Source organism: Aquarana catesbeiana, linkage group LG05 (genome assembly GCF_042186555.1).
Source record: "Aquarana catesbeiana isolate 2022-GZ linkage group LG05, ASM4218655v1, whole genome shotgun sequence".
In the NCBI taxonomy this organism is placed as follows: Eukaryota; Metazoa; Chordata; class Amphibia; order Anura; family Ranidae; genus Aquarana; species Aquarana catesbeiana.
In genome coordinates, this window is record NC_133328.1 from 304,337,615 (window position 1) to 304,359,149 (window position 21,535).

The 21,535-nt window shown below is 42.7% G+C and overlaps 1 protein-coding gene across 1 annotated transcript in view; it reads right to left on the reverse strand.

Moving 5' to 3' along the window:
* Positions 1–21,535, reverse strand: part of SLC39A6 (solute carrier family 39 member 6) — a 115,382-nt gene that overhangs the window by 38,993 nt on the left and 54,854 nt on the right. The window contains exons 4-5 of the mRNA XM_073630826.1: positions 15,840–16,025; positions 11,828–11,927 (exon numbers count right to left, since the gene is read on the reverse strand). Of these exons, the coding sequence (XP_073486927.1) occupies positions 11,828–11,927; positions 15,840–16,025 (286 nt within the window). The remainder of the gene's footprint in view (positions 1–11,827; positions 11,928–15,839; positions 16,026–21,535) is intronic.

The following is a 21,535-nucleotide window of genomic DNA, read 5'->3' on the forward strand; positions in this document are numbered from 1 at the left end:
GACCTACCAGGGGTCCTCCCTTTCCTGGGTGGGACCTATCTCTGGTTTTACAGAGCCTTACGGGAAGTCCCTTTGAGCCATTGGACAAGTGCCTGTTAAAGGAACTTACCCTAAAAACAGTATTTTTAGTTGCAGTAACAACTGCCAGGAGGGTCAGCGAAATTGAGGCGTTATCAATTAGACCTCCTTTTTGTGTTATTTTGCCAGACAGGATAGTCCTTAAGACTGATCCAGCTTTTTTGCCAAAGGTGGCGTCAAGCTTTCATAGAAGCCAGGAAATAGTCCTACCCTCGTTTTGTCCCAATCCTTCAGGTGAAAGGGAACTAAGATTTCATTTTTTAGATGTAAGGAGGTGTATCCTACAATACCTAGAGATGACTAAGACAATAAGGAAGTCTGATTCTCTATTTATTTTATTTTCTGGGGCCAGAAAGGGTCTCAGAGCGTCCCGACGCACGATTGCCAGGTGGCTTAGATTAGCTATTGGGCAGGCATATTCTTTAGCGGGGAAGGAGGTCCCTAGAGGCATAAAGGCACACTCCATCAGAGCAGTGGCAACTTCCCAGGCAGAGAAGGCTGGAGCAACGCCAGAGCAAATATGCAAGGCAGCAACATGGTCCAGCTACTCCACTTTTGTTAGACATTACAGAGTGGACCTGGTGGCGGCAGGTGAGCAGGCTTTTGGGCGAAAAGTTCTGCAAGCTGTAGTCCCACCCTAATTGGTAAGTGCTCGATTATCCTCTCTATTGTGGCTGTCCTGAAATGACGGAAAGGGAAAATTAAAGTTACGTACCGGTAACGTCTTTTCCTGTAGTCTTTCAGGACAGCCCTAGTTACCCACCCTAAGCTTGGGGGGGTCTTATTAAAGACCAGAACGCAATATGGTAATGATATTGATTGGCATGTTATTAATGTGTTCTTGTGTCTCCCCAGCGGCCGGAGGTACTCTTGAAAGAACTGAGGTCTGGCAGGGGAGGAGAGATTTTATGGGCTGGCGCAGTGTTTCCAGAGGAAGGGGAGGAGACTATCTCTCTATTGTGGCTGTCCTGAAAGACTACAGGAAAAGACGTTACCGGTACGTAACTTTAATTTTTTTGTCCCAAGTGATTGAATAATGAAAAAAAAAAAAAAAAAATTACAAAAAGTTGTCACTAAATGATATATTGCTCACACAGGCCATGGGCATATGTGGAATTGCACTCCAAAATACATTTAGCTGCTTCTCCTGAGTATGGGGATACCACATGTGTGGGACTTTTTGGGAGCCTAGCCGCATACGGGGCCCCGAAAACCAATCACTGCCTTCAGGATTTCTAAGGGCGTACATTTTTGATTTTACTCCTCACTACCTATCACAGTTTTGAAGGCCATAAAATGCCCAGATGGCACAAACCCCCCCAAATGACCCCATTTTGGAAAGTAGACACTCCAAGCTATTTGCTGAGAGGCATGTTGAGTCCATGGAATATTTTATATTTTGACACAAGTTGCGGGAAAGTGACAATTTATTTATTTTTTTTTTTATTTTTTTTGCGCAAAGTTGTCACTAAATGATATATTGCTCACACAGGTCATGGGCATATGTGGAATTGCACCCCAAAATACATTCTGCTGCTTCTCTTGAGTACGGGGATACCACATGTGTGGGACTTTTTAGGAGCCTAGCCGCGTACGGGACCCCGAAAACCAATCACCGCCTTCAGGATTTCTAAGGGTGTACATTTTTGATTTCACTCTTCACTGCCTATCACAGTTTCGGAGGCCATGGAATGCCCAGGTGGCACAAACCCCCCCCAAATGACCCCATTTTGGAAAGTAGACACCCCAAGCTATTTGCTGAGAGGCATGGTGAGTATTTTGCAGCTCTCATTTGTTTTTGAAAATGAAGAAAGACAAAAAAAAAAATTTTTTTTTTCTTTTTTTAATTTTCAAAACTTTGTGACAAAAAGTGAGGTCTGCAAAATACTCACTATACCTCTCAGCAAATAGCTTGGGGTGTCTACTTTCCAAAATGGGGTCATTTGGGGGGGGTTTGTGCCACCTGGGCATTCCATGGCCTCCGAGACTGTGATAGGCAGTGAAGAGTGAAATCAAAAATTTACGCCCTTAGAAAGCCTGAAGGCGGTGCTTGGTTTTCGGGGTCCCATACGTGGCTAGGCTCCCAAAAAGTCTCACACATGTGGTATCCCCGTACTCAGGAGAAGCAACAGAATGTATTTTGGGGTGTAATTTCACATATTCCCATGGCATGTTTGAGCAATATATCATTTAGTGACAACTTTGTGCAAAAAAAAAATAAATAAATAATAATTTGTCTCTTTCCCGCAACTTGTGTCACAATATAAAATATTCCATGGACTTGACATGCCTCTCAGCAAATAGCTTGGGGTGTCTATTTTCCAAAATGGGGTCATTTGGGGGGGTTTGAACTGTCCTGGCATTTTATGCACAACATTTAGAAGCTTATGTCACACATCACCCACTCTTCTAACCACTTGAAGACAAAGCCCTTTCTGACACTTTTTGATTACATGAAAAAATTATTTTTTTTTGCAAGAAAATTACTTTGAACCCCCACACATTATATATTTTTTTAAAGCAAATGCCCTACAGATTAAAATGGTGGGTGTTTCATTTTTTTTTTTCACACAGTATTTGCGCAGCGATTTTTCAAACGCATTTTTTGGGGAAAAAACACACTATATTGCCCAAATGTTTGATGAAATAAAAAAGATGATCTTAGGCCGAGTACATGGATACCAAACATGACATGCTTTACAATTGCGCACAAACGTGCAGTGACAACAAAATAAATACATTTTTAAAAGCCTTTAAAAGCCTTTACAGGTTACCACTTTAGATTTACAGAGGAGGTCTACTGCTAAAATTACTGCCCTCGATCTGACCGTCGCGGTGATACCTCACATGCATGGTGCAATTGCTGTTTACATTTGACGCCAGACCGACGCTTGCGTTCGCCTTAGCGCGAGAGCAGGGGGGACAGGGGTGCTTTTTTTTTTTTTCTTTATTATTTTTTTGCTTTTTTATCTTATTTTAAAACTGTTCCTTTCATTTTTTTTTTTTTTTTAATCATTTTTATTGTTATCTCAGGGAATGTAAATATCCCCTATGATAGCAATAGGTAGTGACAGGTACTCTTTTTTGAAAAAATTGGGGTCTATTAGACCCTAGATTTCTCCTCTGCCCTCAAAGCATCTGACCACACCAAGATCGGTATGATAAAATGCTTTCCCAATTTCCCAATGGCGCTATTTACATCCGGCGAAATCTAAGTCATAAAATGCTCGTAGCTTCCGGTTTCTTAGGCCATAGAGATGTTTGGAGCCACTCTGGTCTCTGATCAGCTCTATGGTCAGCTGGCTGAATCACCGGCTGCATTCTCAGGTTCCCTGTTGAGACAGGAGAGCCAGAGAAAAACACGGAAGACGGTGGGGGGGGGGGGCATTCTCTCCCACTGCTTGTAAAAGCAGTCTAGAGGCTAATTAGCCGCTAGGATTGCTTCTACATGAAAGCCGACCGCTGGCTGAAAAGAATGATACCAAGATACCTAAACCTGCAAGCATCATTCTGGTATAACCACTCAAAGTCGTGAATGCTGTACCTGAAGACAAAAATATGGTTAACAATAAAGCACAGTAAACGGTAAAGTATAAAAAATTGCAGACCTGAAAAGCAAACATGATAAAACATAATAACAATAAAACATTGCAGAATAGAATACAGTAAAAAAGAGCAGAACAATAGAGAGAATAGAGAAAGAGAGAATAGAGAGAGAACAATAAAACGACAACTATTATTTTTTATTTTATATTTTTGTTTGTGTTTTTTTTTTTTTTTTTTTTTTACACTTTTTTTGTAACTGTAACTTTTATAACTGTAACCGGTTCCAGGTTCGGGTCTCTCAAAATGCGATGGCATCTTGGGAGACCCTGTGAAAGTGTGTCCTAGTCTGTGCAATGCTGTACCCTACGCTAATACTCAGCTAGTGAATGGTAGCGTTCAAAACATTCACCAATGCAAAGACCAGGATTGTCAGGACAGGAGGGACAATAATAGTGGGTGTCACGCCTATATCCGAGTTTGCTGCAGACACAACATCTTTTTTGGGGGGGTTCGTTGGGTAGGGGTACTCGGGAGGACATAAAAATGCCTCTCATGCAGCCGACTGCATTTGGTTGGGGATGTGAATGGGGGAAGTACGGGCGCTGCAGAAGTGGTGGGTTCCCAATTAGGATTGGCGAATGCAGCAGGAAGGGCACTATGGGCATGACGGGCCTGTGTTTGTCTTCTTGGTGGCAGCGGGACACTATTTGTGCTTGCCACCTCACCAGCTTGAACTGCACTTATGGGACTCGCCACGTCACCAAGTGTTACTGCAGTGCTGGTTTGACTACGACCGGGGTGTACTAGGCCGCTGGCGCTTGCCAGTTCACCAAAACGCTACCAAAAAAACTGTTAACGATCGCAGGGATCAGGCCTGACTCTGCGAACGCTGCAGTTATGCATTTAGTGTTTTGTAAGTGACAGTGATCGATCGATACTGCACTTGGGTGGGCTGGGCTGGGCCGGGCGGAGGGGCAAAACGCAGGTGCTAGCAGGTATCTGGGCTGATCCCGCTAACACTGCGTTTTTGGGAACCCTAAACTGCTGGGGACGCTAGTATAGATCTGATCGGATCAGATATTGATGCGTTCAGATACTATACCACTAAGGGAGGTGTACAGTGCGTGGGTGTTAGCGCTACTGGCACTAACCTGACGCTGCCTGGGGCTGGTGCTTGCCATTTCACCAAAATGCTACCAAAAAAACTGTTAGCGATCGCAGGGATCAGGCCTGACTCTGCGAACGCTGCAGTTATGCGTTTAGTGTTTTGTAAGTGACAGTGATCGATCGATACTGCACTTGGGTGGGCTGGGCCGAGCTGGGCGGAGGGGCAAAACGCAGGTGCTAGCAGGTATCTGGGCTGATCCCGCTAACACTGTGTTTTTGGGAACCCTAAACTGCTGGGGACGCTAGTATAGATCTGATCGGATCAGATATTGATCTGTACAGATACTATACCACTAAGGGAGGCGTATGCTGCGTGCGTGGGTGTTAGCGGTACTGGCGCTAATCTGACGCTGCCTGGGGCGACGCATATCACCGCCGGGCGATCAGGGGGCTAAATCTTTATTCGGTAATAAACGGCGGGTGCCCTGACACTATAAAAAATAAACAAACTAACCAGCGTCACCCGTAACGGTTATACAGTGATCAGTGGTGAAAGGGTTAACTAGGGGGCAATCAAGGGGTTAAAACATTTATTAGATAGTATATGGGGGTCCCTGTCGCTATAAAACTCCGACGGCGAACCTAAATATTTACGTCCCTAACTAGCGTCACCAGCGACACTAATACAGCGATCAGAAAAATGATCGCTTAGCGACACTGGTGACAGGGGGTGATCAAGGGGTTAAAACTTTATTAGGGGGGGTTAGGGGGGTACCCTAGACCTACAGGGGCCTAACACTCACTGCCCTGACACTAACTGTCACAAACTGACACCAATACAGTAATCAGAAAAAAAAAAAAAAAAAAACCTGCTTGGTGTCAGTTTGTGACGGGGGGGGGGGGGTGATTGGGGGGGGATCGGGGGGCGATCGAGGGGGGGGGATCGGGGTGTTTAGTGTGCCTGGCATGTTCTACTGTGTGTAGTGTGTTGGTGCACTCACATTGCAGTCTTCTCTCCTCGGCCCGGAACGGAAAATACCGAGCCGAGGAGAGATGACATCATTTCCTCTGCCTCTGTGTACAATACAGAGGCAGGGAAATGATCCCATTGGCTGAGAGCGATCGCGAGGGGGGGGCCACGAATGGATGGCCTCCCCCTCACCTCCGATCGCCGGGGGAGATTTGCCGACCGCCGCAGGCACCGGGGGGGGGGGGTCCGATCGGACCCCCCACCCGCGGGCAGGCAAGGACGTACATATACGTCCTTTTGCCTGCCCGTGCCGCTCTGTCGACGTATATAGTCGTGCGGCGGTCGGCAAGTGGTTAAAGACTATGCCTTTTTCTGACACTTGTTGCTTACAAGTTGAAATCAGTATTTTTTGCTAGAAAATTACTTAGAACCTCCAAACATTATATTTTTTACTAGACACCCTAGAGAATAAAATGGCAGTTGTTGCAATATTTTATATCACACTGTATCTTTCAAACACAATTTTTTGTGAAAATATACACTTCAATTCATTTAAAAAAAAAACTAAAAGGATGATGTTACACCGCGAGAATCGTGATCTTTATTTCAAGCAAAAAAATTGTGATTCTCATTTTAGCTAAATCGTGCAGCTCCAATGTAAAGTATATTTCTCTTAGGAGGTCTAATATAGCTTATGTGCCTTCCCAACCTTGTAAATTAGACATGTTTGGTATCTAGCCGATTTGTACCTTTATACATTAGTGTAGTCACGTTTTTGGAATAGAACACCATCATGGAATAGGAGGGATGAGATGTATAAAAGTTCAGTTTTAGGTAAAAAAAAAAAAAATTCACAGATTTTAAAATGCTCAAACTGCACTCCCTCGACTGGACAAATACGTTTTATGCCGAACTTTGGTTTGTAAAATGTGTCATCTTCCATTAATGCCGAGCACAGAGATTTAAAATCAACCGTTTTTTGTTACCAACTTGCAAATTCTGAGGAAAATAAGGGTGGCACATTAACCACCCTGAGGGTATGATTATGTCAGATTTTTGCATCTCAAAGCGGTACAATTGTTTTGCATAGAAATTTGGCGTTTTATATTGTAGGCCTGTAATTCTTAGCAATAACACACTTAAATCTGTCCAAACAAGAGTCTAGTAGACATCCTGGCTATGATAAAGTTTGAAACACAAAATCATAAATTATAATAACTATAAATAATTATAAAAAATAATATAATAATAAAATTAAATTTCCCCACGATTCACTATCGCTCAATTATGCAAGTGTTCTAATTTCTCTGTTTTCTAGCTGGTCTAAAAACACTTTTTAAGTAAAGGGACACTTTTTAGTTGCTATGGACAATCTCAAGTTTCCACTCAGAAAGAACAGTATATAAAATATAAAACTGCATGCAGGGCACTGGACAAACCACTAGGGACAAAAGGGATGTGAAATGATTTGATACAGTAATGTAATCTGTAAGATTACAGTGTACTGCATGTGTTATATATTTTCTATTTGAATTTGCTGCCGGGCTCCGCCCCCGTGCGTCACGACACTCGCAGGGAAAGGAGCTCGGCACACAGAGCTTCGGGCTGAGGACACAGCCCGCAGACACAGTGGGGGGACATTGCAGGATCCTGGGGACAAGGTATGTACACTGCACCAGGATCCTGTAATGCAATCCCGAGTGTGGCTCGGGGTTACCGCTAATGGTACTGAAATTTAACCCCGAGCCACACTCGGGAAAACCGTCAGGGAGATTAATCAGTACTACCACTATTACAATCTCTCTGCACAGTTTGGAGTTTGTCAGCGCTCACTGTTGTGAGAGAACAGGTCTATTTCTTTTAACCACTTGCACATATACTACAGCAGGGCAGCTCTATTGCATGTAATAGATACAGGGCTCGGTAGCCGATGCGTGTGCCCGGTGGCTGCCGGGCACCCGCGATTGCTCCTCACAGAGGCAGAAAGGGGATCTGCCTATGTAAACAAGGCGGACTCCTGTTCTGACAGGAGGAGAGAGAGATCAGCTGTCCCTAGCGATCAGGAACAGCGATCTCTCTTTATTCCCAGTCAGTCCATCCCCCTGACAGTTAGAAAGCACCTTCCTAGGAAACACTTAACCCTTTGATCACCCCTAGTGTTAACCCCTTCCCTGCCAGTGAATTATACAGTAATCACTGCATTTTTATAGCACTGATCACTGTACTGGTGTCACTGGTCACCAAAAAGCATCCCTTAGGGTCAGATTTGTACGCCGCAATCCCACCAAGAAAAAAAAATTATCGCTAATCCCCACCATTACTAGTAAAAATAAAAAAAATTAAAATAAAAAGTCCCTAAATCTTTCCCCTATTTTGTAGACGCTATAACTTTTGCGCAAACCAATCAATATACACTTATTGGGATTTTTTTTTTACCAAATATATGTAGAATACATACATATCGGCCTAAACTGATGAAAAAATTAGTTTTTACACATTTTTTTATTGGATATGTATTATAGGAAAAAGTTAATTTTTTTTCAAAAATTGTCACTCTTTTTTTGTTTATAGCACAAAAAATAAAAACCGCAGAGGTGATCAAATACCACCGAAAAAAAAGGCATCAATTTTATTTGGGTACAGCGTCACACATCTGTGCAATTGTCGGTTAAAGTAACAGTGCCGTATCGCAAAAAATGGCCTGGTCAAGGGGTAAATAATTCCGGGGCTGAAGCGGTTAAGCAGAACTTAAAAAAACCTCCTTTATACCCCAAGAATCAGTTGTGCATCTAAAGCTCATTTGGCCAACAAAATTATTGATAATGTACCACTTAAAGCAGTATTAACCGATTGCCGACCGCCTAATGTAGATATACGTTGACACAATGGCACTGACAGGCTAATGGGTGTACAGGTACGTCCCTTTAAATCTATTCCGCAAGATCCATAAGTGTGATCGCGGGTCCCGCGGACACGATGTCCGCAGGGGTACCTGCAATCGTCTCACGGAGAGGAGGAACGGGAAAAATGCTGATGTAAACCAAGCATTTCCTCGTTCTGCCTAGTGACAGGAGGACACTGATCACCGTTCCCTGTAAATCGGGAGCGGTGATCAGTGTCATGTCACACATAGCCCAGCCCCCTCGGTTAGAATCACTCCCTAGGACACACTTAACCCCTACAGCGCCACCTAGTGTTAACCCCTTTAATGCCAGTCACATTTACACAGTAATCATTGCATTTTTAATCACACTGATCGCTGTATAAATGTGAATGGTAATAAAAACGCCATAAAACTAGCCCCTATTTTGTAGACGCTATAAGTTTTGCGCAAACCAAGCGCTTATTGCCTTTTTTTTTTACCAAAAATATGTAGAAGAATAGGTATCGGCCTAAACTGAGGAAAAAAAATGTTTTTTTATATATTTTTTGGGGATATTTATTATAGCAAAAAGTAAAAAAAAATGCGTTTTTTTCAAAATTGTCACTATTTTTTGTTTATAGCGCAAAAAATAAAAACAGCAGAGGTGATCAAATACCACCAAGAGAAAGCTCTATTTGTGGGGAAAAAAGGACGTCAATTTTGTTTGGGAGCCACGTTGCACGACCACGTAATTGTCAGTTAAAGTGACGCAGTGCCGAATCGCAAAAAGTGCTCTGGTCTTTGGGCAGCCAAATGGTCCGGGGCTTAAGTGGTTAAATCCCAAACCAAAAATGTAATCTATTGAAATTTACCAATCATTAGTGGTGGGTGCACTCATTTTCTATTTTTTGGGGGCTTTTTCTCCTCTCTTTTTACATGGTGATCTGGCCAGTAACACACCTCCTGTATTAGTGTGCCTCCACCCTGGATGAAGGAGCACAGGGGGTCCTTTGGATAGCAGTATTATTAATCCTTAGGGAGGGGAGTGTTAGATCTACTAAAAGATTTATAGATACACTAACTGAAGCCAAACTCCAGCTCACACTACAGTCGCACAAGCAGCTACAGCAAACTGTTTTTTTTTATTTTGAAAAAACAGACTTAGGGCCCTTTCACACTGGGGCGGTTTGCAGGCGCTATTGCGCTAATAATAGCGCCTGCAAACCGACCCGAAACAGCCGCTGCTGTCTCTCCAATGTGAAACCCCCGAGGGCTTTCACAAAGGAGCGGTGCGCTAGCAGGACGGGAAAAAAGTCCTGCTAGCAGCATCTTCGGAGAGGTGAAGGAGCGGAGTGTATACCGCTCCTTCACATTTAAATCAATGGGACAGTGCGGCTATACCGCCGGCAAAGCGCCTCGGCAGAGGCGCTTTGCGGTGGTTTTTCACCCTTTCTCGGCCGCTAGCAGGGGGTAAAACCGCCCCGCTAGCAGCCGAATACCGACGGTAAAGCGCCGCTTACAATAGCGACGTTTTACCGCCGACGCTGCCCCCGCCCCAGTGTGAAAGGGCCCTAACTTGCTGGGTCACTAAATGGGGAAAAAAAAAGAAAGAAAAAAAAATAATGCAGCCATCATATTTAAGAATTGGTAAGGTGCAATAATAAAGGTTTGATTTCAGCTTTATTACTGTTTTATGCATAGATTTTTACATATTTTAGCTTCCAAGACATGAGAACTACAGCTCCCAGCTTTATTTCCCCGGGCTGAAGAGGTGGTGGACAGGTAGGCTGGGGGTGTGGCCGAACTCTCCTTTTAGCACCCTCACAGGTGGCTGCTCTGGCTGGTCGAACAGCTAAAACTGGGAAGGAGGCGAAGCAGAGATGGCAGCCTGGGAGTCCTCTACTTCCAGCTATGTGGCAAGTGGCTGATGGGCAAACGTTTAGCTTTAGCACTGGAGGAATTCCCTCAATGAGCCATCTGTGCTGCTACAAGCCCCTACAGCAGTGTTTCTCAACTCCAGTCCTCAAGACACCCCAACAGGTCATGTTTTCAGGATTTCCCTTTAGATGAAATGGCTGTGGTAATTACTAAGGCAGTGAAAATGATCAAATCACCTGTGCAAAATAATGGAAAGCCTGAAAACATGACCTGTTGGGGTGAGCCTTGAGGACTGGAGTTGAGAAACACTGCCCTAAAAACTGTACACAAAGAACTGGAGAGCTGCTTCCTGTCTTTTTTCATAGATATCGCAAAAAAATAAAAAAACTTAGTGTTGATCAAATACCACCAAAAGAAAGCTCTATTTGTGTGAAAAAAAATGATAAAAATTTAATTTGGGTACAGTGTGGCATGACCACACAATTGCAAGTTAAATGGCCTGGTCAAGGGAGTAAAACATTCCGAAGCTCAAGTAAAAAAAATGTTTTAAAATGTTGGTTTACCTAGATTTATAAAAGTGTGCGTGTAATATATATATATATATATATATATATATATATATATATATATATATATATATATATATATATATATATATATAAATATAAATATTAGAGTTGTCCCGATACCGAGCATTACTTGTACTCGGGCAAATGCTCCGATGCTTCACCGATACCTGGGCAGTCAGGGATGATCAGTGCGGCAGTGGGGGGGAGCTACAAGCACCGATCACCCTGTATAGATTTCAATAAAGCCTGACAGCCGCTTCTCCATGGCTTTCAGCTGCTTTAGTGAAATCTATACAGCGGTGATTGGTGCTTGTAACTGCCCCCAAAGCCGCACCGATCACCGCTGACTGTCCCCATATCCTCCTCCAGTCCCTCGTGTCCTCCTCCATTTCCCCTTCAGTTATCCTCCGTGTGATCACTGACTCTGTCCATTCACATAACTGAAACATTGTAACCTGTGTTTATGATGCTTCAGTTTATGAATGGAGAGGAGCATCTTAAGTACAGCTAATGCTGCAGAGAAAGGGACTAGGGAACCTGTGTCCTCAGTCACTGTCTCAAAAGGGGAAATGTCACAACACACACTGACACCGTCCACCCCACCCCCCACACCCCTAAAAAAAAAAAAAGAAAAATACTTACACATGTACCACTGTCACATGATATTGAAAAAAAAATGAATAAAAAAATAGTATCGTAATCAGCGAGTACTTGGAAAAAAAGTATTGCTACTTGTACTCAGTCATAAAATAAATAAATAGGGGTGCACACTCTAATGCAATAGTTTGCGCACATCTGTATGAACAATATACATACGGAAATCTGCCTCTGAAGTTTCTTTATCTTCAGTGTGTGAATGATTTGACAGCTGCTTTTTAACTTCGAAGTCCTCATCATTTTCAGTTTTCTTTTGATTCTTGAAGAATAAAACAAATTTAAATTTAGATCACAAAACATCAACCAATTAAAGCAACCCTGCTGATGGTATACAGTGGGGACGGAAAGTATTCAGACCCCCTTAAATTTTCACTCTTTGTTATCTTGCAGCCATTTGCTAAAATCATTTAAGTTCATTTTTTTCCTCATTATTGTACACACAGCACTCCATATTGACAGAAAAACACAGAATTGTTGACATTTTTGCAGATTTATTAAAAAAGAGAAAACTGAAATATCACATGGTCCTAAGTATTCAGACCCTTTGCTGTGACACTCATATATTTAACTCAGGTGCTGTCCATTTCTTCTGATCATCCTTGAGATGGTTCTACACCTTCATTTGAGTCCAGCTGTGTTTGATTATACTGATTGGACTTGATTAGGAAAGCCACACACCTGTCTATATAAGACCTTACAGCTCACAGTGCATGTCAGAGCAAATGAGAATCATGAGGTCAAAGGAACTGCCTGAAGAGCTCAGAGACAGAATTGTGGCAAGGCACAGATCTGGCCAAGGTTACAAAAAAATTTCTGCTGCACTTAAGGTTCCTAAGAGCACAGTGGCCTCCATAATCCTTAAATGGAAGACGTTTGGGACGACCAGAACCCTTCCTAGAGCTGGCCGTCCAGCCAAACTGAGCTATCGGGGGAGAAGAGCCTTGGTGAAAGAGGTAAAGAAGAACCCAAAAATCACTGTGGCTGAGCTCCAGAGATGGAGATGGGAGAAAGTTGTAGAAAGTCAATCATCACTGCAGCCCTCCACCAGTTGGGGCTTTATGGCAGAGTGGCCCGACGGAAGCCTCTCCTCAGTGCAAGACACATGAAAGCCTGCATGGAGTTTGCTTAAAAAAAAAAAAAAAAAAAAAAAAAAAAAACACCTGAAGGACTCCAAGATGGTGAGAAATAAGATTCTCTGGTCTGATGAGACCAAGATAGAACTTTTTGGCCTTAATTCTAAGTGGTATGTGTGGAGAAAACCAGGCACTGCTCATCACCTGTCCAATACAGTCCCAACAGTGAAGCATGGTGGTGTCAGCATCATGCTGTGGGGGTGTTTTTCAGCTGCAGGGACAGGACGACTGGTTGCAATCGAGGGAAAGATGAATGCGGCCAAGTACAGGGATATCCTGGACAAAAACCTTTGCCAGAGTGCTCAGGACCTCAGACTGGGCCGAAGGTTTACCTTCCAACAAGACAATGACCCTAAGCACACAGCTAAAATAACGAAGGAGTGGCTTAATAACAACTCTGACTGTTCTTGAATGGCCCAGCCAGAGCCCTGACTTAAACCCAATTGAGCATTTCTGGAGAGACCTAAAAATGTCTGTCCACCAACGTTTACCATCCAACCTGACAGAAGTGGAGAGGATCTGCAAGGAGGAATGGCAGAGGATCCCCAAATTCAGGTGTGAAAAACTTGTTGCATCTTTCCCAAAAAGACTTATGGCTGTATTAGATCAAAAGGGTGCTTCTACTAAATACTGAGCAAAGGGTCTGAATACTTAGGACCATGTGACATTTCAGTTTTTCTTTTTTAATAACTCTGCAAACATGTCAACAATTCTGTGTTTTTCTGTCAATATGGGGTGCTGTGTGTACATAAATGAGGAAAAAAATGAACTTAAATGATTTTAGCAAATGGCTGCAAGATAACAAAGAGTGAAAAATGTAAGGGGGTCTAAATACTTTCCGTCCCCACTATAATATATATATATATATATATATATATATATATATATATATATATACACACACACACACACACACACACACACACACACACACACACACACACATACATATATACATATACACACACGCTCTCTCTGCTCATTAGAACTGGTCTCCTGAAGTCTGATGGGACACTGAAACCTGGGAGTGCTGATCCTCTTGGTTCCCCACAGCTCTCACAGAGAGTGATGTCAGAGGAAGAAACCAATGTGAGCTATGAAGGGAAACAGATTGATACTCCCATATGTTTTAGTTTCCCAGCAGATTTCAGGAGTCCAGTTCTAGTGACTGGAGCTTAATTTAAATGCTGAAGGTTCTGGGAAAGGTCAGTAGTCTACAAGTAAAATGACTTACAAAAAGGGACATGGTCGCTGTAACATTTTATTTAGAGCCATTTAGGTTCACTTAAGAACTACTATGTAAAAGCACACTTTTACAAATACACTAGAAAGGACACAAATGAGTCAGTTAATTGGAGCATAGTTAATAAAAACCTGGGATATGCTTTGCATCCCTTCTGATCTTCAGATTACAAATGCGATCAGCACATCTTTGGCCTGTGCAGCCATACCTGTATATGTGTACATTATACCGTTAACCTCTCACGGTCCGCATGTTCCTTCAGTCTTATTTGAAGTCAAGATTGGCTCAAACACTTCAACTTCTTGAGCCTTCCCATGGGTCAATGAGCTGCCAATCACATTAACCTTTTTGCTGCCAAAGTTTTTTTTTTTTTTCACCTTTTTGCACACATGATGAAATGCACATTTTTTGCAATACATTTAAAGCTGAACTCCAGGAATTCAGCCACTTTGTAAAATGAAAAGACATAATATGGACTGAAGTCCAACAAGGTTGCAGGCCACCTCTTTTTAGCTATTACTAGACTCCTAAGGCTGACAGGTGAGAACCGCCCCCCCCCCCCCCACACACACACACACACACACACACACACACACAACCCCATCTCGGCCCGCTCTGCCGCTGTTCATTCACAGAAACCTTTGCATTTTGTGAAGGGGTTCACATAATACAAAGTGCTCTGTGATTGGCAGGAGGAGGGGAGGAATGACAGCGGCTGCATGTGACTCTTTGGGAGAAAGGAACAAACAGAAGGAAGCACCAGCTAAGTGCAGTATCCCAGTTAGATGCTTTAATAAAAATGAATTAATAATCACAAGATTAAAAAGATGAATGCTAATTTGGTGCCGGGTATGTAGATGTAGGCTCCTCATATCAGATATATGAGGAATCTACATACTCAGTACCAGATCAGCATTTAGCTTTTTAATCTTGTGATTGTTCTCAAAGCATCTAACCGGGATACTGCACTTAGCTGGCGCTTCCTTCTCTTTGTTCCTTTCTCCCATTGAATCACACAGAGCCGGCCACAACCCTGAGGACAGCAGCCGCAAGTGGTCCTGAGCTTCCCCCCCCCCCAGAGACTATCTTTGAACTACCGCATACCCCTATCACAGGTTTAATATATAATTACCTATTGGAATATATAATCTTGGTGCGGCGGATTATCTTTCTTTCTGCATGTGACTCCGCAGCTGCTGTAGCTGAGACTAGAAGGCCCAGCATTGGAGCACCAGAGGTATAGCGAAAACTGCACTCCCAGTGCTCAGTAAAATTAAAAATTGTAAGTCAAAGTGATAAGTCTACCAAGTGGCACGCAACTCATTGAACGTAACTCCCTAGTAAACCAGAACATTTTACAAAGTTAAAGTGGTTCTAAAAAGGCAGAAGTTTTTTTTTTTTATCCTAATGCATTAAGGTAAAAAACCTTTATTGTGCAGCAGCCTCCCTCAAACTTAATTGAGCCCCATCTCGATCCAGCAATTTTGCACAAGAGCCTCGGCTGCCCGGGACTCCCCCTCCTGATTGTCTGAGACACAATGGCGCCCGCTGCTGTCATAGTCAGGGAGCCAATGGGGGGGGGGGGGGGGGAGAGAGAGAGAGAAAGAGACACCGCTCCATCTCTAAATTGACACACAGAGCAGCAGCTAGGCTGCCCCAGTAGCAAACTGCTTTCTGTTGGGACAGGAGGGAGGGGCAAAATACATAATGAAGAATATAAAGTTACAGACTAAAAGTTTATTAAACACATTAATACAATCACCTAATTATCTCTAAAAAAGAACAGCCACAATACCTTTCGTTTGTCTTTATACTGCTTGATCAAGGTAATCAAATGCTCCACCAAAAACATGAAATAGAGACCCCCAAGTGCAGTCAGGCCCTTCAATGTAGCATCCAAATGAGCATTCTCCTCAGCCTTTTCATCTGCATGACTTCCATTCTCAATTCCACCATGGCTATGGTAATGTTTTGCATGAGACTTGAAAAAAGAAAAATTAACATTTATACGCAGGGTTTGCATTATATATATTATTTTTTTTTTTGGGGGGGGGGGGGGGGGGTACAAGGGGATAAATCAATAGTATCTTCACACCTTATGTAATAGGAAAAACCAGCACAGATAGTTGGAATGGGACTTTATAGGTGCCGGAAACAACCATATAACAGTTAAAAAGTCACAAAATGTTAGAACAGTTCATATTAACTACAATTAAACACAGAGATGGTAAAAATACACTGAAAAACTATATTTCTTGTGGGTTTGATATTTTTGTCCTATACATGCGTTTCCTTATTTACCTCACATGATATCATGATTTTGATATCTTACATGAAATTTCTTTTTGTACCTTTATAAAAAAGTATCCTTCACATCATACTTCCTGATGAAGTCAGGATGGCAAAACGTGTAGAAGAGTATGTGTAAAGGGCTCTTCAAACATCACAATTTTGTATGCAGCTTATTTTCACCATTTCTGTGCAATTATTTTATTGGTTTTCATATGAACTGTAATAAAATTATATTTGATATTTTTATATTATGCAGTATCTCTCAAAAGAGAGTACACCCCTCAAATTTTTGTAAATATATTATACCTTTTGATAGGACAACACTGAAGAAATTACACTTTGCTACTATGTAAAGTAGTGAGTGTACAGCTTGTATAAAACGGTGTATATTTGCTGTCCCCTCAAAATAACTCAACACAGCCATTAAATGTCTAAACCGCTGGCAACAAAAATCAGTACACCTCTAAGTGAAAAAGTCCAAATTGGGCCCAATTAGCCATTTTCCCTTCACGGTGTCATGTGACTCGTTAGTGTTACAAGGTCTCATATGTGAATGGGGAGCAGGTGTGTTAAATTTGGTGTTATCGCTCTCTCATACTGGTCACAGGAAGTTCAACATGGCACCTCATGGCAAAGAACTCTGAGGATCTCAAAAAAAGAATGGTTCCTCTACATAAAGATGGCCTAGGTCAAGGGTAGGCAACCTCGGCGCTCCAGCTGTGGTGAAACTACAAGTCCCATGAGACATTGCAAGACCCAGACAACCACAGGCATGACTCCTGAGGCATGATGGGCTTTGTAGTTTCACCACAGCTGGAGGGCCGAGGTTGCCTACCCCTGGCTGAGGCTATAAAGAAGATTGTTAAGACCCTGAAACTGAGCTGCAGCACGGTGGCCAAGACCATACAGTGCATAAACAGGACAGGTTCCACTCAGAACAGGCCTCGCCATGGTCCAAAGAAGTTGAATGCACATGCTCAGCATCATATCCAGAGGTTGTCTTTGGGAAATAGAATTACGAGTGCTGCCAGCATTGCTGCAGAGGTCTAAGGGGTGGGGGGGGCAGCCTGTCAGTGACCAGACCATATGCCGCACACGCCATCAAATTGGTCTGCATGGCTGTTATCCCAGAAGTAAGCCTCTTCTAAAGATGATGCACAGGAAGCCATGCAAACAATTTGCTTAAGACAAGCAGACTAAGGACATGGGATTACTGGAACCATGTCCTGTGGTCTGATGAGACCAAGAGAAACTTATATGGTGCAGATAGTGTCAAGCATGTGAGACGGCAACCAGGTGAGAAGTACAAAGACAAGTGTGTGTTGCCTACAGTCAAGCATTGTGGTGGGAGTGTCATGGTCTGGGGATGCATGAGCGCTGCCGGCAATGGGGTGCTACAGTTCACTGAGAGAACCATGAATGCCAACATGTACTGTGACATACTGAAGCAGAGCATGACCCCTCCTTTCGGAGATTGGGCAGCAGGGCAGTATTCCAATATAACGACCCCAAACACACCTCCAAGACAACCAATGCCTTGCTAAAGAAGCTTGGGGTAAAAGGTGATGGACTGGCCAAGCATGTCTACAGACCTAAACCCTATTGAGTATCTGTTGGGCATCCTCAAACGGAGAGAGGAGGAGCACAAGGTCTCCAACATCCACCAGCTCCGTGATGTCGTCATGGAGGAGTGGAAGAGGACTCCAGTGGCAACCTGTGAAGCTCTGGTGAACTCCATGCCCAAGAGGATTAAGGCAGTGCTGGAAAATAATGGCGGCCACACAAAATATTGACACTTTGGGCCCAATTTGGACATTTTCACTTAGGGATGTACTCACTTTTGTTTCCAGCGGTTTAGACATTAATGGCTGAGTGTTAAGTTAGTTATTTTGAGGGGACGGCAAATTTACACTGTTATACAAGCTGTACACTCACTACTTTACATTGTAGCAGTCATTTTTTCAGTGTTGTCACATGAAAAGATATAATACCGAAATACAATATGTCATTTTACTTTTGTGAGATACTATATGTGATATTTTAACGGTTACATGGCCGTTGATAATTTCCAGCACCTATAAAGTCCCATCCCAATTGTAAGGTTTTACCAAAAGTGATCACAGTTGAATTTATCCATAAATGAAGGTTTACTAAGAAAAAAAATGAATATTTGTAATAGGCAAACACATCCTTGGCTGATCTTGACAAGCAGTGTTGGGAACCTTATCTCTGTACAGTGAGAACTGATAAAACGATGTCCTCATTCAACCCTTTAGTGCCAACAAGCCTCCAACACAGAACATTACTAGAAAAGTGCATTATCTGTAAAAGGTTTTGAAAATCACTTAGCATGCTAGAAAAACATTACTTTTCTGTTCAAATATAGACTGTTCAGAAATAAAATGCAGTACATCAAAAAAAAAAAAAAGCGACAATTTTGAAAAAAAAAAAAAAAAAAAAACCACAATATTTACTTTTTGCCATTTTAAAATATCCCCCAAAAATATTTTTTTTCCTCAGTTTAGGCCGATATATATTTTTTTTAACCAAAATTGCAATAAGCGTATATTGATCGGTTTGCGCAAAAGTTATAGCGTCTATAAAATAGGGGACAGTTTTATGGCATTTTTTTTTTTAACTAGTAATGGCGGCGATCTGCGATTTTTAATCGGGACGGCAACATTATGGCGGACACATCGGACACTTGACACATTTTTGGGACCACTGGCATTTATACAGCGATCAGTGCTATAAAAATGCACCAATTACTGTAAAAATGTCACTGGCAGGGAAGGGGGTTAACACTAGGGGGCGATCAAGGGGTTAACTGTTTTCCCGATTTGTGTTTCTAACTGAAGGGGAGGGGATTGACCTAGAGGAAGTGACGGATCGTGGTTCCTAGCTAATAAGAAGTCACGATCTGTCACGCCTCTCAGAACAGGGATGAGTGTGTGTTTACACACACTCACCCCTGTTCTGCCTCTCGTGCCAGCGATTGCTTGTGGCCGGTGGTCATCGCGACCGTAGGCCACGAGCATCGGCTGTGCAGCGGTCGCGCGCCTGCTACGACAGCTCACGGAATCATGCAGACCTGCCGCAGTAAAATGATGGCGGCTGGTCAGCAAACGGTTAAAATGCAAAGGATAAAAAATTGACGTTATTTCTAAAGGCAAACCCAACAGAAACAAAAATATAATAAAACTCTAATAGTCAAACAAAGGAAGGGACATTTACTTATTTGAAATCTAAAATGTTTTTTAATCCAAGTGATGAGGAAGTCTAAAATACCTTGAAGGCTTAGCTTACACTTGCAGCTGTGTGGGGCCCTTAAGCTGCATAGGTAGCTAGAAAGGGCTGTACACATGCACAGTCACAATACTTTGCTTCGTAGTGTGGCAAAAATTACCCCCCCCCCCCCCCCCGTCACATTTGGCAGCAAAGCTGCCCAAGTGAATAGGGCCACACAGAAACTACAAGCCAATCCCAAGTGAGTTTGTATCACAGTATTTCTGTTCAAAAACACATATGCATTCGGGATCCCCTTCTGAATGCCTGCCAGCTGCGCATGTGCTACAGATTGCTCATCAGAGACCAACGCAGGTGTGAACAAGCCCTTAGAAAGCCATTTTAGAAGAATTAGATGGACTGAAGACTGTTCCCCTGAAGAAGCATAATTTGGCAAAAAATAAAAAATTGGCTAGTCCTGGAAAATGTAAAAAAGCGTTACTAAACTCACAACTGTAAAATCAGTCTGTATATGCAGTACAGCTTGCTTGTTATACTCCCTGTGGGACCTAATGGGGGTCCTGCAGCCTCACAGGACAAATATGCAGAATGAAAAACTCATCCTACAAGCTTGACACTGCTCTAACTGCTGATGAGGAAAAAGGTATTTAGCAGTTTATATTTTACTAAAATAAATTGCATTTCCATGTTATGTGTAACTGTGGGAGACCAGATATAGTGAATGCAGGTCCTGGGTTTAGTAACACTTTAAAGGAAAAATAGTATAATTGTTATCAAACCAGCAGACAAGGAGGGAGAGGTTGTTGTAATGGACATAATTAACGATCAAAAAGAGACAAACGGCAGATACTGAAACCTAGATGAAGAAGATGGGACCTATGTTTTAGCATATGAAAAAATAGGATTTTTATAACAGCTTACCTGTAAAATCCTTTTCTTGGAGTACATCTTGGGACACAGAGCCTTAAGTAATTACTTAATGGGTTATAGGCCACCTTCAGGTGTGGACACTGGTATACCCAATCAAGGAAGTTCACTCCCTAGATAACCCCTCCTCCTTCCAGGAGCACATCAGTTTTTGTAGCAAAGAAATATACTTAAATCCCAAAAAAGGAGGGGAGGGACCTCTGTGTCCCACGATGTACTCCAAGAAAAGGATTTTCTTTATCATACATCATGGGACACAGAGCCTTAAGTAATTAATGGGACATCCCATAGCAATGCTACTTGACAAAGGGAGACCCAAACCCAGAGGGTACCCCCAGACTTGAGGATCTATACTGCTGCCTGCAGCACACTGCGCCCAAAGGCGATATCCTCATACCTCCTTACATCCACCTGACAACATTTTGTGAATGTATGCACTGAAGACCAAGTTGCGGCCTTACAGATCTGAGCCATGGAGGCCTGATGACATACTGCCCAAGAAGCACTAACCGCCCTAGTAGAGTGGGCCTTAACTTGAAAAGGGGGAATCTTACCCCTTAAAATCATTTTAGCGACAGTGGATTTCAACACTGCCTGTCCTTTCTTAGGACCCTCTGGCAGAATAAAGACATTCATCTTACGAATCTGAGCAGTTGCCTTTAAACAGATTTTCACTGCTCTCACTACATCAAGACAATGTAGTGACTTTTCTTCCATGGAACATGGTTTTGGAAAAAACGATGGCAGGACAATATCTTGGTTCAGGTGAAAACCTGAAACCACTTTTGGCAAAAAGTCTGGACAAGGGGGTAACACCACTCTGTCCTCATGAAAATTCAAGAATGGCTCTTTACAAGAAAAAGCAGCCAACTCCGAAACCCTCCTTGCTGAGGATATAGCAACCAAAAATACCAACTTCCTTGTCAGAAGGACTAGGGGAATATGTTGTATCTGTTCAAATGGCTGTTTTTGTCCTAAGGGTTCAAGGGAGGTTTGACGGGCGGATTAAGCCACGTTACCCCTTGT